The sequence below is a fragment of the Anas platyrhynchos genome, chromosome 4 (genome assembly GCF_047663525.1).
Source record: "Anas platyrhynchos isolate ZD024472 breed Pekin duck chromosome 4, IASCAAS_PekinDuck_T2T, whole genome shotgun sequence".
NCBI classification, from domain to species: Eukaryota; Metazoa; Chordata; class Aves; order Anseriformes; family Anatidae; genus Anas; species Anas platyrhynchos.
In genome coordinates this window covers 57178824-57195031 of record NC_092590.1, presented here as the reverse complement: position 1 = coordinate 57195031, position 16208 = coordinate 57178824, and the positions used below count along the sequence as shown (strand labels likewise).

The following is a 16208-nucleotide window of genomic DNA, read 5'->3' as shown; positions in this document are numbered from 1 at the left end:
AAACAGTCAGATATAGCAGTTGAAAATTCTGCAATTTATTATTCACCAAACTGCTTTGGTAATGGGAAACACAAACAAACAAAACCTCTAGCCGATCTTTTTGCTCTTTAGAATTTTTTCTTTGTTTCTGGGTTGCTTCAAGGAGGTGAGCTGCCCAGTACATTTGTCCCTTGCATTATTGCATATTAATGCAAAGTTCTGAGATCAAGAACTACAAGTAGTAAAGCAGCCTATAATGGGTTGCTTACACTATTCAGCATGTGGTATATGAGCACAAAATATTTACAAGGTTCATTTTACATGCACATTAATTATGTAAAATTAGAGGCACCAAGAGAGAGCCGTTAAGTGTCAATTAGACAATAAGATCAAGAGTGCTGGCATTGCTGGTAATAAGAAACCCAGAGTTTACTTCCAAAGGGAAGACAGTTCATTAACATCTTAATTTGTTTCTCAACAGTTCAATTATAACATGCCTAATGTCCTGGACATTAACCTTTGGGGGCCTGAACCAAGTTGTAGATCAGAGTAAAATGACTTTACTCTTTTCACAAAGATGTAGGTGTGACTTTTTTTTAGGGACTTTTATTGCTGATCATTTGCTATTACTCTGAAAACTCCTTTAAGAGGCACACCTTTAAATGTCTGGGGCAACACCCAACAAATTGATGAGAAATTTTTCTTTTCTACTGAAACCTGGACTGCAACTAAAAATAAAGTGCATGCAAGCATCAGGGAACACAAGAGAAAACATTTGGCATCAAAAAGCAATATAAATAGAGACAACGTGATGCATTTTTCTATACCATAAAATGGATGGAACACTGAATGCATTAGTCATTTTACACTGTCTGCACATTAAAGCTTTCTTGTAGTTTAGTCAATTGTCAATTATCTTGAGTTAATTGATTGCAAAAAAACTTGAATTAACAATTAATTTTTAACTAAAAATCTAGATACCCCAGTCTGTTCCAAGAAATCTGTGGCAAACAGTTCTGATTCCTGGAAAGAAAACAGTTTCTGGTGTATAAGGTATTTCAGAAGCTGTTGTTAAAATCACATAGGGGTGTGGACTTTAGCCTCTAAATAAAACTAAAATTATTGTCTGAAAATTAAAGATTTAAATAAGAACATTAACAAGACTTTTTTTTCCTCAGAGTAAAGCTCACCTAGTTTTGCTTGCAGTCAATTTTTTTTCCTCCTGTTGGCATAGCAGACATTTTATCTGTACAGCTTTAAAAAAATAAATTTTTAGGGGGAATTGATTTCTGCAATCCAGGTAGTATATAAACTAGCTTTTTAGTGAAGATCCAATCATAAATACAGTTGCATTCATTTACTGAGCAATTTATTTTCACAGTTCATTAATTTTGAAAAGATAAGTCAAAAGAAAAACAAAACAAAATGTCATTTTATTATAGTGTCCTATATGGCCATGAAGTTGGGATGCACTTTTACGTGTTCTCCTCACTAATGATACATCAGGGAATAGAAAGGTAGGCAGCAATATCCAAGAAGCTGACAGGATTTATAAGAGTGGGCAACATACTGTACTTTTGGAGGCGACAAGGTGTCTGGCCTGCCTTTCATTTTCACTGTGTATTTTTGAGTTCTGAACAGCTGACAAAAAGTAAGGTTAAAGAAGGTTCTCATAACAGGTGGCAACTAGGAAAAAGAGAGGATGAGTACAACAGAACACAGTTTGACCACTGTTGTTATAAAATAAATGAAAAATATATATACTTTCAAAGATAGTGAGGAACCAGGTTCTGGGAAGTTTCAAGTAAGTCAGATACAACAGCGATGTTTCATGTCTATCCATTGCTTTTGCTTATAAGGTAACCAGGAAAAGATTGACTGCTGTACTCGTCTATTAAAATGTCTACTTAAAAAGCCAGAAGGAACCCCTGCTATCAGAGTGGTTCCAAAGAGTGTTTATCAACATGGTGATAAGCGGATAGGCACTTTATATATATATAACAAATATTTTGTAAAATATTTTTTAATGAAAAAAGATTTCCTAAAAAAAAAAAAAAAAAGTGATGCAGGTGCGTTATCAGACAAAGTTACTGATCATTGACAAATGTGAGATGTGATACTACTGACAACATGCTTTTTTTTGTTGTTGTTGTTTTGTTTTTTTGAGAAGCTAAGAAAGCCAAATCACATGAAACCTCTGATGTCTGTGGAGAGGAAGGCTCTATTTAAGGTAAGCATTCAAAAAGAGCATTCACCATTCACACCCCAATAGTGTAGTGCAGTTGAGTAAAAGGAGTAAAAGCAGACTATAAATGTTTTCAATTTAAAGTGTAGCTGCTCATTGAAGAATATATTAAAGAAATTAGGTGAGTCTTGAATAAGTACTACTTAACTTTAGATTTCATCAATCTTGACTAAAGGAGTCCAGTATGACAATAAACAGTCACTCTAACAAAAACCATTTACAAATACGATAAGCTTTTTGATACCCCTTGGGAGTGGAGAGTCTCAGGTACAGGCCAGAGGATATGCCCAAAGGTGAAAATAACTCTTTGTTCTTTTTAGAGCGGAAGAAATTCTCTTTACCTCTCTTGTCTTAATTGTGTATTCTAGTCATGCCAGACTAATTGTAGAATGCTGTAATTCAGTTTAGTTCTATATTTTTTTTCTGAAAGCTATAGCAGTGAAGTAATTATTAAGAGTCAGAAAATAATGCATGACCAGATATACATCACCCACCATCAAGGCCTAAGCCTGGACTACAGTGTCCACAGGCTGGAAAGGAATCAGATAAACTGCTGAATTCTGTTTTTTTGTTTGTTTGTTTGTTTGTTTGTTTTGTTTTGTTTTGTTTTTGAGCTACACTTTGTAGCTCTAAATAGTTCTTTAATAATTGAAATTAAATTATAGATAAATAAATAAATAAATAAATAAATGATGAAACCATGGAGAGAACATTTATCTGGGAAATCCTCAGCAAGACAGAGGTCTGATGGCACTGGTGCAACTTCTTACCAATGACTTCTGGCCTTAATTTGAATCCAGTTGAAATATTCACTTGATCACCTTAACACACCTGATGGAGAAAATTATTTTAAAGCACTCAACTACTGCAGAATTAATTAGTGTCATCCAATTCCTATTTTATCAAATCCCTCGCCAAAATCATTTAGTATGGGAACCTTTTGTAAATAATGATGGAGACTGGCTTTATTTTTTAAATCAGATTTTAAAAATAAATCTCTTTCTGTACGTTTGGAATGTTAAAACAATACCTAATGTCAGAAGGAATAAGGAGAAAGAGGAAATGGCCACAAAAGACTCAGATAGAGATAAACTAACAGCTAACTACAGTACTGTCAAATACCCCATAACAACATCCTCATCATTGGCCACAACAAATCAAGGTTATATTCTTCAAGTATTCTTCATATTTACGGCTACTGAATTTCATTATAAATATTTTGCCTAATATTGTCAGGTTGTTTTGACAAATTCTGATAGTATCCTGAGTAAGTATCCTAAATTTGCATTTTTTTAAAATTCATTCATTCATATATGTGAAACTTTGGAATTTTTTGGAGACTGATATTAAAAAATATTCATCATGTATTTATCCCAGGACTACAAGTTAGAGAGAACTTAACAAGTTAACACTGCTACAATGTAAACAGCTTATAGGAAAGCAAACCTTTGTAAAAAGTCCATAAAATATTTTACAATTAGTTAACTTCTCTCAATCAATATTTAAGCCTTGGAAGATAAACTTTCTAACAAAACTTAGTTACTAATATTGAAAACTCATTGAAAGGTCCAGTTAGTAAGAATTTTTCTTTTAAATCTGTGAGGAAATAAAAGCAATAAACTTCTATTTTGTTGTTTGAGTAAAAAGAAGCTTTTTAAAGCTAATGGTCATATTTTTTCTTTCTATTTTACAGGTATTTCATATTTATTTTTTGTACACTAGTGATAAAATTCTTAGATTCTACACCAATATTTTCAAAACTCATCTATCTAAGCTGTCCTATTCTAGATCAAAAAGTGGCAGAAAAGGACTAAACCAACAGACTCTTGTTTATGGATAAAATGTACTGTTGTTTTACTCAGCAGTTTAACCAAGACTCCATGGTCTTGGTCAAGAAAGTCGTGTAATATCCCATGAAACCTGGTTTCCTCTAGAAGGAAACCCTATGTGGAACCTCATGTGAAAGCATGTTCTACCTGCAGTAGTCTGGGAAGACCTTGGGATTGTTATATGCTATTTATTGTATTTATTATTCAATGAGCTTGAGCAATTCAATGTATAATCTGAACAAGTAAACAGCTACACACACACACACACAAAACAACAACAACAACCAACCAACCAACCAACCGTAAAAACTGAAAACTAAGTTAAGTGCAGGACTCTGATCACAAGTGCAAACAGCAAAGACACACTAAAACAAAATGCTAATGGCTAAAGCCTGTTCAAAGAAATTATATTTCAATCATGCTGTAATTTGAGTAGACTTATAAAACAAAACTAGACAAATACAAACACATTAACTTTTTAATGGAACATATTGGAAATGTAGATAGGAGAGAAAATGACAAGTTATAAAACTCATACACACAGCAAACCTCCATTTTTCCTGAGCTATTAGTTCTTAAGTAGTCCACAGTACTGGACAAGCCAATGCAAATTAAGTTTTGAAAGGAAAAGCTTTCCTGTTTATGTAACCAAAGGTATAATTTGCAAGAAATTGCATTCTTTATTACCAGGCACAACACGTATTATAGGATCATTAAGTCACTGAACTAAAATAATTTATAAAGACAGAGAACATTTGGGTTAGTTTGCCTTCTAATTTGCTGCGGACTATAAATGTAACTATGCAAACTTCAGGGGAATTTATAGAAATGGGCTGCAGAACTATACGTCTGTATGTAACACCTTTATGTCAACCTCTAAACCTGTATCTCTCTTACCCAGTTCAGTGAGCAATCAAGCCAATGAGCAGGATGGGAGTGTGTATCGAAGCCAACCTGAAGATCAGGATGTCCCACAGCCTACTAGACAGAATAGGGTCTAGAACAATAAGAATGAAGAGCTCAAGTAAGGTCAGTAACGCAAGTACTAAAGCCTTCCAAAAGACCAGAACTGCAGTGCAAGTGTAAATATACATAAGGAGATAGAATTGCAGTTGACATTAACATCCACATCCTTCTTCTTCTTCACTATCATAGATTGCCATGGTTTTCCAATAAAACATGAGCAGCAAAACTTAACATTAATGTTCTCAAAGAAATTTCAGGAAAGTCAGGAACTGTATACTTAGCAATAGCAACTGTAAGAACTAAAATAGCAGGACTGTTTCTCTTCTTAACTGAGCTATAAATGAATCCCATTTGCAGTGGAATTGCATCTGAAGAGGTATAACATCCAAATCTAGCACAAATCTCAAACAAAACTTTGCATGGCTTCCTGTTTGCCTCCCACCCTCCAACCCTCCCCCCCCCCCATCCCACTTCATGTCAACTTTTTTTTTTTCTCTAGAGAACAATCTAGCTTCAAAAATCAGTGTTTTTGGCTTTTTTTTTTCTTTCTTTTTTTTTTTTTTTTTTTTTTTTTGACAGCACAGAGAATATTTCTAATGGGTCAGAAGTAGGAACAGATTGTATTAAACCATCCTGAATCTTCCTATCCAATCTTGCTGCAATACGCTTAGTTTTGCAAGTACGTGTTTTGTTTTGTTTTATTTGTTTTTTTCAAAGCAATTCAACTTGGAATACATTCCATCCACCCATCAAGGTAATCTGTTTCTATCTCAGACACACACAGTTCAAGTTTTCCAGTGCAATTCATTGAAACCACAGATTTGCCTTAAGTAGCCTAAATCCAATGTAATTTTAAGAGCATGCTGTGCTCACAATCAGTACTTGAGTATTTTGTTGTTGTTTGTTCATTTTTTATTCAGTTTCCATTGGGACTCAGGCACAACTGAAGTTCTTCTAATTCAGATGCCAGAAGCAGTCTGATAACCAATTCTCTCACACTGAAACAACTTGCATTGGAAAATAGGATTTAACAATCAGAAGGGTGATGTGACAGGGCAGGCTCTTAAGTATGTCAGTGAGGCATGCATCCCCACCTCCTGTCTCCATGAACACCACCACCATCCCCAACAGAGCAGAAAGTTTTTTTCCACCCTCATCTCCTTAATCTAGAATTTGGCATGTGGGGCTGGTGGTAACCTGGCAGCACTGAGGAACATGAACTGTGCCAACACTTTATTGGGGAGAGAAGAACCCCAGGAGTGAGGTAGAACATCTGTAACTTTAATTCTCTGATAAATCTGTATCCGCAGGGCAGTACAAATCAGCATACGCAACATACTCATATGCAACAGTGGAAGGTACCACAGGGGGGTTGCTGTAGGGAAGACAGAGCCCATGGAATCCCTGCAAGGCACTTCAGGCATAGCAGCCCAGAGCTCTTCACAGTGTAGAAACAAAAAATTAAAGATACTGCCAAACCCTCCCCCTTAACTAAAGGAGTCTTCTGGGATATACACAAATTTCTCTGTACATCTCAGCTAGTCAAATTAACTCCACACTCAAGTAATCTCTGTTGAGACACAGAACCAATTGAAACGGCTCTTTTGAACTGGTAGCCCAAAATAGTACCTGGGAAGGTCCGGTTCAAAGGAAAATTCCAAAATAGTAGCTGATACTCAGCTCAACTAAAGGTGAAGGTATATAATTATTTTTTATTTTTTTTTTTTGTATAAATGTGAAAAACAAAACAACAACAACAAAAAACACAAATAGGCATTATGTTGAAACAAACAATGTAAGACAAGCTTACCTGTTAGCTTTACATTTGCAATTGCTGCAGATATCTAATGAAGTAATGATGAACCTGAGATTTACTGAGATTTTTTATCCTAGCCTTCCCACTGTTATAGAATAAACAAAATCTGTGCTTCATTTAGCCTCATTTTGCAGATTGGAAAGTAGACACTTGCCAGGTTATTCAATTCCTTTGTTATGGAAACACATACAGAAGTCTTTTTTTATTTAACAAAAAATATTTATTTTTTTTCTGAAAAAAAAAATCCATCACCTATTTTACAGAAATAGCATTTATTCAAATAATTAGCATTTATTCTCTGAAAATTATACTTCCTTTACTATTCCTCAATATGGCACAAAACCAATAAAAGATCAGCAGCCATCAAGGTATTGCCACAAAACACATTTATTCTACAGGTCTTGAATCAGTCTGAAATGCGTAGTGCAAGAATGATATGTCAGGTAACCGGTGCAAAATTTTGATTCCTATTTGAAATACTCCATTGCAAATTTAATTTATACTTTCCCAAAGCAATATTCCTTGGGTTAACACTGTCAGTGTTTGGCTCACTTCTGTGGATACACACCTGACTGTATGCACACAAATACATACATAGTGAGAGTGTACGCAGATTTACACATCCAAACCAAATATGTGTAGGAGCTATTAAAAACTATATTTCCACTGAGGATTCAACAGCCTTGAAGACAGCATAGCTGTAATTGAAAAGTAAACATTTCAACGTATTTTAGTAAACACCTTCTCTTCTTGATTTTCAGGGCCCTTTAACAGCAGCCATGCAGACACTTTTTCTGAGGTCTGCTTTTGAAATAGAACAAATGTTTCTTTAGTTCTTAGATTCAATAAAAATATACAAAACATTCTCTTCACGGACATTTTCACTCCAACGCACAAAACCCTTCCATTGCTCCATTTATTCCATTAGCGTAGGGCTTAAATGATGCATGAGGCTTTCAGCAGTGAGGTGAATGTCATTTTTAAGGACCCAATAAAAAGATAAACAATACAGCAACCATAACTCAATACTGAAAAATATTTGCAAATAAAAGTACAACTGTAAACAGTAAGTTCAGGTCCAGTCTCAGACACAAAGTAAAGTAACCTCCTGACGGCATTAGGCCCTGATTCAAATCGGCATTTAAGAATGTGCTTATTAACATTAAGCCCAAGCTTCAGTCAATACAGGTTAAGTTTTGGCTTATATGCTTTCTTGAGCCAGGGCCTCAATGATTAGAAGAGACTCGATTACAAATTAGAAGTAGCAAAACAGTCAATAGTGCACTGGGAAAATTAAAATGCACAAACTCGTTTCAAATTTAACAACTGGTCAAATGCAGTAAGTGCAAAGTCTGAAAGACTAAACTTGCTTTCTCAGTGCTACATGCCAGAAGAATAAATACTAGACACTATAAAACATCTAGTTTTGATCTTACTTCTGCTGTACTTACTAGCAGATTTGCCAGATACATTATTTGAGTAATTTGTCTAATATCCTCAAACAAATTATTTTTCCAATTAAGCTGTTCAATGCAATCAAGAATGGAAGTAACTGATGTGAGAAACGTTACAGCACCTGTGACTACCAAAACCAGAAAAGGGAATATGGGAGAATATGTTGATTCTATACAGAAAACACACAAACCAACCAACCAAAACCAAAACAAACAAACAAACAAACAAACAAAAAAACAAACAGTAGGAACATAAAGCATCCTCCAAAGTAACTTTGAATAAAAATAAAGTGTCATTGTTGATAAAATATATTTTATCCCTCCAAAATTTTAGGAATTAAAAACCAATTCTAAATAATTTACAATGAAATAAGTAGGTTAAGAATCTCTGGTCTACCCTAAGAGGTTTGGTAAACCCCAATCAAACTTGAGGACAATTAGAGGTGTCAGTAAGTTCTTAAAAGACTGGTGAAATTCCATGGCAGAGTGGCTAATTAGATCATGAAAAGTAGTAGCAGTAGCAAAGTAAAGCAGATGCTGCTATCAATGCCTTCCATAAGGACAAGGTGCAGTGGGAGCTCAGTAGTCCTCTGGTCCTGCTAACTAGACAGCATCTGACACACCTGGAACCAGGCACAGCAGTGCCTCTGGCCCATCCAGCTGCTATGGGACTAAGCAAAACCTGAGATATAGCACCATAAGAGAGGAAGGAGACAATCCTATGAGAGAAGCAAAGGTGAGATCCACACAACAAGTGAAGAAAACCAAACCATTTCAGTGCTCACGTAGGTTTTGTTTTGAAGACAGATTTTGATTTTTTAATTTAAGGAACTCTGGGCATAAAAATCTAAGCAAGTACCTGCAGGGTAGCACATCAGCTAGAGCACAAGTGTTTCCTAGTCCCTGCTAACAGCATACTGTTCACCTTTGACCTCATAGTAAAGGGAGAGGTTGATCTTACCCATTTAGTAACTGGCACTTCTTAACTGAGTGAGTGCCCTTCTGATGGATATGCTTGTGTGGGGACCAATTTCTCTTGAGGAAACTCATTTCTCATGGGACTATTAAATATTGATCAGATGCCAGCTTTGTCAGCACCAAGCAAGCTACATCCAAGCAGTGATAGCAAAGCCTGCCTTTGTCACCCAGAGCTAACCAGGGTTTGTTTATAAAATTCTATCAGCCTGTAGACCAAAAAGAGATGATGCTATTTTTCCAATTCATATTTTTAAATTAGACGTTATTCCAAAGGCAACTTCTTGTTATCTTCAGTATTCTTTCTCATTAAAGCCATATTAGAATTCAATTTGGCTAGGGACATCAAGGACAGCAACATAGGTGCATCAATGATAAAAGGAAAACCAGGGAAATTGTAGGTCCTCTCGAGAAGGAAAAGGGACAGCAGGGTACCTATGACAGGGAGAAGGCTGAGCTACTCAATTTTTTGTCTCAGTCTCCACTGGCACGTCTTCAAGTGTTCTAGCCACAAAGACCAAGCCTCAGAAGGCAAAGGCAAGTACTAGAAGAATGACCTGCCTGCTGTAGGAGAAGACCAAGTTCAAGACCATCTTAAGGAACCTAAAGTTGGACATCCACAAGTCCTCAGGGAACTAGAGGATATAATTGCTAAGCTACTACCCATCATATTTGAGAAATCATAGCAGTCTAGTGAAGTTCCCACTGGCTGGAAGGCAGAAAACATAACCCCACTTTTAAAAAGGGGAAAAATAGAAGATTCAGGGAACTCCAGGCCAGTCAGTCCCACCTCTGTGCCTGGCAAGCTCATGAAGCAGATCCTCCTGGAAACGATACTAAGGCACATGGAAAATAAGGAGGTGATACTAAGGGCAGATCATGCCTGACAAATTGGGTGGCCTTCTATGATAGGGTTACAGAATTAGTGGATAGGAGAACAGCAACTGACATAATCTACCTGGACTTGTGCAAAGCATTTGACACTGTCCCACATGATATCATTGTCTCTAAGTTGGAGAGACATGGATTTGACAGATGGACCTCTCAGTAAGAAATTGACTAGATGGCTGCACTCGAAGAGTTGTGGTCAATGGCTCAATGTCCAGGTGGATATCAGCAAAAAGTAGTGTTTCCTCAGGGGTCAGTACTGGGACCAACACAGTTTAACATCTTTGTCAGTGATATGGACAACGGGATGGAGTGCACCCTCAGCAACTTTGACAATGATACCAAGCTGTGTGGTGCAGTCAGCGCTCTGGAGGGAGGGATGCTATCCAGAGGGACCTTGACAGGCAGGCCTCTGAACTTCATGTGAAGTTCAACAAGGCCAAGGGCAAGGTCCTGCACCTGAGTTAGGGCATCCACAAACACAAGTACAAGGCTGTGAAGAGAACGGATTGAGGACAGCCCAGAGGAAAAGGACCTGGGCAGTGCTGGTTGATGAAAAGCTCAGCATGAGCTGTCAATATGCGTCTGTAGCCCAGAAAGCCAGTCCCAGTATCCTTGGCTGCACCAAAAGAGGTGTGGCCAGCAGGTCAAGGTCTACCTGTCTACTCTGCTCTTGTGAGACCCCACCTGGAGTACTGTGTTCAGCTCTGGGGCCCCCAGCACAATGAGGACATGGAAGTATTAGAACAAGTCCAGAGGAGAGCCACAAAGATGATCAAAGGGCTGGAGCACCTCTTATACGAAGACAGGCTGAGGGAGCTGGGGTTGTTCAGCCTAAAGAAGGATCCAGGGAGACCTTATAGCAGTTTTCTAGTACCTAAAGGGGGCCTACAAGACAGCAGGAGATGGAATCTATCAGGGAGTGTAGTGATAGCACAACGAGTAATGGCTTTAAACTAAAACAGGGTTGATTTAGATTAGGTAGTAGGAAGGAATTCTTTACTCTGAGGGTGGTGAGGCACTGGAACACATTGCCCAGAGAAGCTGTGGATGCCCCATTCCTCGAAGTGTTCAAGGCCAGGTTGGATGGAGCTTTGAGCAACCTGGTCCTACCCATGACAGGGAACTTGGAATTAGATGATCTTTAAGGTTCCTTCCAATCCAAAACATTCTCTGGTTACTTAGGTATCACAGTTGTATGTATACCCTATAGTTGTAGTTTTGAGATACAAGGACTAATACATTATCTTACCTATTATATCCCTTCTCTTTGATTCTTTCACATGCTGCTCTGTCAGAGGACAAGTCTCTGGTACCAGTTACTCATTGTATTCTTGAATTTTAAAAAAATTACGTGTGAAAAATCACTCTTCAAAGCAGATGTTAACTCATTTTTTATAGTGTTAGACAACTAAAATATTGCAGACCAACAGGATGAATTTCAGTGTATGTCTTGTCTTCATTCCAAAAATTTCTCTCCAGTACTTACAAGATGGTATGGAGTACAAACAGAGCAAAAGTTTTTGATAGTGATTAGAATTCTTGCATCTAACAGAACCTTCAACAAAAAAACAATTGATAAAACACAAGTGCCATTGCACTGCACAGCAAAACTTCCAAATATCAGGACTTTTGCACGATCATTTCTCTGAGTTCAATCTTAAATTATACCGTAGCATACGTATATACAAAATCAAGAGCTGCATATAAACAAATTAAATTCTCTGCACTGTACAAACTACATACATCAAAAACCCTACTTTTGCCCAGAAAATATATACATTCTAAACTTCAAACTTAGGACATCAGCTGGAGGTTTCATCATGAAGTGCTCTGTTCTTCTGCAACACTGTATTTAGTTCCTGAATCACATTTGATGGCAATTTTTTATCTAATTCCAATGCAGTTTTGTTTGTTTTGTTCTTATTTTTTTTCAGTGGCTTATGTGGTCTTTGGCATAGGTCAGTCTTTCCCACACCTATATCCTCAGAGATAAAGCTCCGATGTGCTTTAGCATGATTACGCACTTTCTCTTCCTTGCGTTCCAAACATTGTGCCACAATAGATGCCTTTTCTTTCAAGTTTTTTCTTTCTTCCAGTAAGTCATCTTCATTATGATCACTGAGTTTCGGTTTCCCCAATCCCAGCTGTATATTCTGAGCAAACAAGCAAAGAGAAATAGGATTATTCACATTAACACAATATTCAATAATATTTAAATTGCAGTTTTTGCTTCTTGGCTTCACATAACACTTTAAAGAATCAATTTTACTCAAGAGCTGAGACAGCACAATAAATAGTTCTAAATTCCCACAACTTGTGCTGTTATCATTTAGTAAGCATTTTGAGTAAGTATATTCTCTCAATTAGTGATACTTCTGAAAATTACATAAATCTTCCAATTAAACACAGTGAATTGAAGACATTCGTTTTCATATATTCACAACTTGATTTTTTACCCTACCATAGATTAAATGTTAATGTTTTACAGCAGATCCATATACTCTTAACAACCTCTCAGAATACTTAGAAACTAGATAAATATGACTGGAAACTGTTGCAATTATGATAACTTGATGTCTGAGCTACATAAATGTGCAAAATACAGTTTTACATAAACATTTACATTACATAGACATACATTACACAAATATTTTCAGCATCTGCTCAGCAGTACTTGGCAAATTACAAAGGCTGTCTGTTTTTTCAAATTTTGACTAGCAATTTTAAGTAACATACTTGTAACTCAAAGAACAAACTGATGGCAATACAGCTGTTCTATTGCAGCAGGCTATTTTCAAGTTCTTAAGTTGTCAGAAATGAGAGGGAAATCAAATGCTACAGAAAAAAATTGCAGATAGTGTGGCCCATTAGGAGTACATTTGTACAGTGAAAGAGTGCTAAGAAACCTGACATCCATACTATTTCATTTATTTATTTATTTTTAAACACAATTGAGACAAAATTTAGCAGGCCTACTAGCAGAAGGCCTGTCTGTTTGATACAATCTCATATCATCTTCCACTTCAGTTTCATCTGAAAGCAATCCAAGTTCACACGGTCCAGAACCAGTTCATAATACAAAACAAAACACAGTAGATGGAACAACTAGAAGATTTGCTCCTAAAGTGCCCTCCTAATCCTAACTCATGCAGATGTACCTAAATCATCTGCCCTCTATTTCAATAAAAAAAATTTTTCAAAGTATTTCAATATTATTTTTCATGGTTGCTTTAATATGGTCTCAAGACCATTATGAGGTCTCAAGATTCCATGAGAGACAATTTGCTCATATGCTATGCATGAATAACTCTACAAAAATCCAGCCAAACAGAAGAGCCACACAAGAAAGACAGAAAAAAAACCAAAAAAACAAAAAACAAAAACCACAAATTTCCCTTAGTAAGTTTCCCTTAGCTCTGTTCGTCTTCTTAGTAGTCAAAGATGTCACACATGAAAGACAAAGAATTCCAAGACCTCGGTTTCCCCTACAACTATAAGGCTATTCCACAAATGCAATGATCTGCCTACTGCCACACCATCTGAGCAGATGTAATAAATAGGTTTCCCTACCATTCTTATTTGTCTTATTTGCTTTAAGGCCACATTTGTTTCTTCATAATGACACCAAATGTGCGTTTATACAGCAATTTAGGTGTTGTGTAAGAAGGAATACAGTAAATATTAAATGTTTCCATTAAAGAAATCTAAGCTATACAACAGCTCTATTTGTGCAGTCTTGGTAGCTCACTTGAGTTCACATCTATTCAATAATAAAGCAAATATTTGGATGATATAAAATCACAGCTTTTAAAAAAGACCGGATAAAGGTGTGTTTTTTTCCCTCCATATTACCATATCATTTTTAGCATTGAGGAGAACGGTATTTTTATTTGCAGTCACTGAGAATGAAAACTGAACATTAACAACAAGGCATCGGTGGCCTGGACATGAAAAAAAAAAAAGTCCCAGAACAATAACGCACACAAACGTTCATACTGCTACATGGATTACCATCACTGCATGCTATAGAGCAGACCTTTAGCTTGCCTGGAAACTTTAAATTTTACTGACATCAGCAACAATTGTTATCAATTGAGAATCACCTGCTACTATTTAGGCCAGCAAGCAGTATCTTAAGGTTTAATATGTTCATCTACATTCAGTGAAAAAAATTTTCAAGACACATGAGAAACCATCCTAATGTCTCATGAATGCAGAGAGTTCTGTCCTGCTAAATGTTTGAAAAAAGTCATCATTTTCCATTTAAAATATTTTTGTAACTTGCATGAACAAGAAAGCAGTGAGATTAGCATTTGTCGGTGATTCAAGTTCAATTAATAAAATATTTATATTAATATCTGTGATAATATATACATAGTATGTGAAATGTAAAATGTGAGAAATGTAAACTGTCATGCAGTACCTTTCAAAAAAACAGTAACATGATCCAAGCTGTCTACTGTTACTTAGCAAACTAAGATATAAATTTGTCTTGAAGTTCAATCAAGAGCAACAATTTTCTATTTACAGACTTTTGTACATCATGTTTCAATTTTGCTTATTCTAAGAAGAAAAGCACTGACTATACTTCTGAAATAATTCTCTTTCTAATCTGGGTATGGCAGGAGCCCTTTTTTTTTTTTTTTAACCCTGTTTCCCAAAGAAAGATTTATAAAATGGAAGCAGGAACAGATCAAATACAGCTCTCAAATTTAAAGGATGCTTAGTTTTCTGAAATAGTCGTGTATATTGGCAGGTAGCCAATTAATATAGATTCAGCATTTGGTGTTTTTAAAGTATATTCAGTATATGCAGGAATTCTAATGCCCAGATATGCATGTTATTAAAATATTAAACTGATGGAGTCAAATTCTGTTGCTCAAATTAGAGCACTAACAGTAACACTTTCCCTTATCAAAATGATTTACAAACAAAACTGTCACATGAAATTTCTTATTATTTCTTTATAGTTGGATCCACTGCCTACTGGTAGTGACATACTGTAAATTATTACACTGTTGGATCCCATTCTCTTTTCCCAGTAGCTCCTAATGTAAAAAACAACTATTTCAAGGTAGAAGAAACCATTTTGCCTCTAAATTTCTGATCCTTAATCAGCTTAGTGAACAAATTGATAATATGTACATCTAACAATTCTTTTTACTGCACTTATCAGCAAAAGACATGGAATAAATCTATTCATATAGATTAGCCCTATGAAGTCCTGTTTCTTTCAAAACTCTACACAGGTATAACTTATTCTAAGTCAGAAAAAAGTTTTTCTTTGTATCTTCAGTCTTCCTGTATTTTGAAACAAAGCTATACAGCTTTACTGCAGATATACTGCCATGTATTGCAATTTCAGTTAAAAGATCCTTGAGGAATATACATATTTTAAAAGGACTACTTCTCAGGTATGCAACAAGTATAGGAAAAGATACAGAAGTCTTCTGATCCTAATTATTATTAGGAGAATTCTTAGTTATACAAGCATTTTCAAATGTTCTGTATTATATTTTTATGTTATCACATGATAAAACTACTTCCAATAAATATCAGTGGAAAAAAAAAAAGAAAGATGCTATACAGCCATTTTAGCACAGGACATTGATTTTAAACTTGTTGATGTCTGGGTATATTTGCGGGTCCCAAAGATCCCATCCATCTTTACATCACAAAGACATCACTTCTTTCACTGTCTGGAAAACTTTGGGTCACTTTCCCTGCCTACATGAAGACAAATTAAATCACGTTTCCACTGCAAGTTTACACACTATCATGTGAACAGACCTTGATTTTTCATAAACCAGCATCCTCCTGAAAGTGCTTGCTACTGTTATTCATATTTAATGCTCTAAATGATAGTATTTTTGCATATTGGACAAGCATTACGAATCTGTGGAAGACTGAAGTTGTGGTCTACAAAATGATATATATATTGCTTTACTAACTACACTGCTGACGGTATTTCGCCTTAATCAACCACGTCTTATACTCACTTTCTAACTGTCTTTAACAGTTCATTCCAATTTTGACATTCCATGTAAAAAGTG

The 16208-nt window shown here is 35.9% G+C and overlaps 1 protein-coding gene across 2 annotated transcripts in view; it reads right to left on the bottom strand.

Annotated features, from left to right (window-relative positions):
• Window positions 1-7005: 7005 nt before the first annotated feature.
• Window positions 7006-16208, bottom strand: part of ARAP2 (ArfGAP with RhoGAP domain, ankyrin repeat and PH domain 2) — a 127597-nt gene continuing 118394 nt past the window's right edge. The window contains exon 33 of one of the 2 annotated variants that reach the window (XM_027457266.3): window positions 7006-12308. In XM_027457266.3, coding sequence (XP_027313067.2) covers window positions 11958-12308 — 351 coding nt within the window. In that variant the 3' untranslated portion in view covers window positions 7006-11957. The remainder of the gene's footprint in view (window positions 12309-16208) is intronic. The other variant, XM_038178433.2, reaches the window with a different exon arrangement.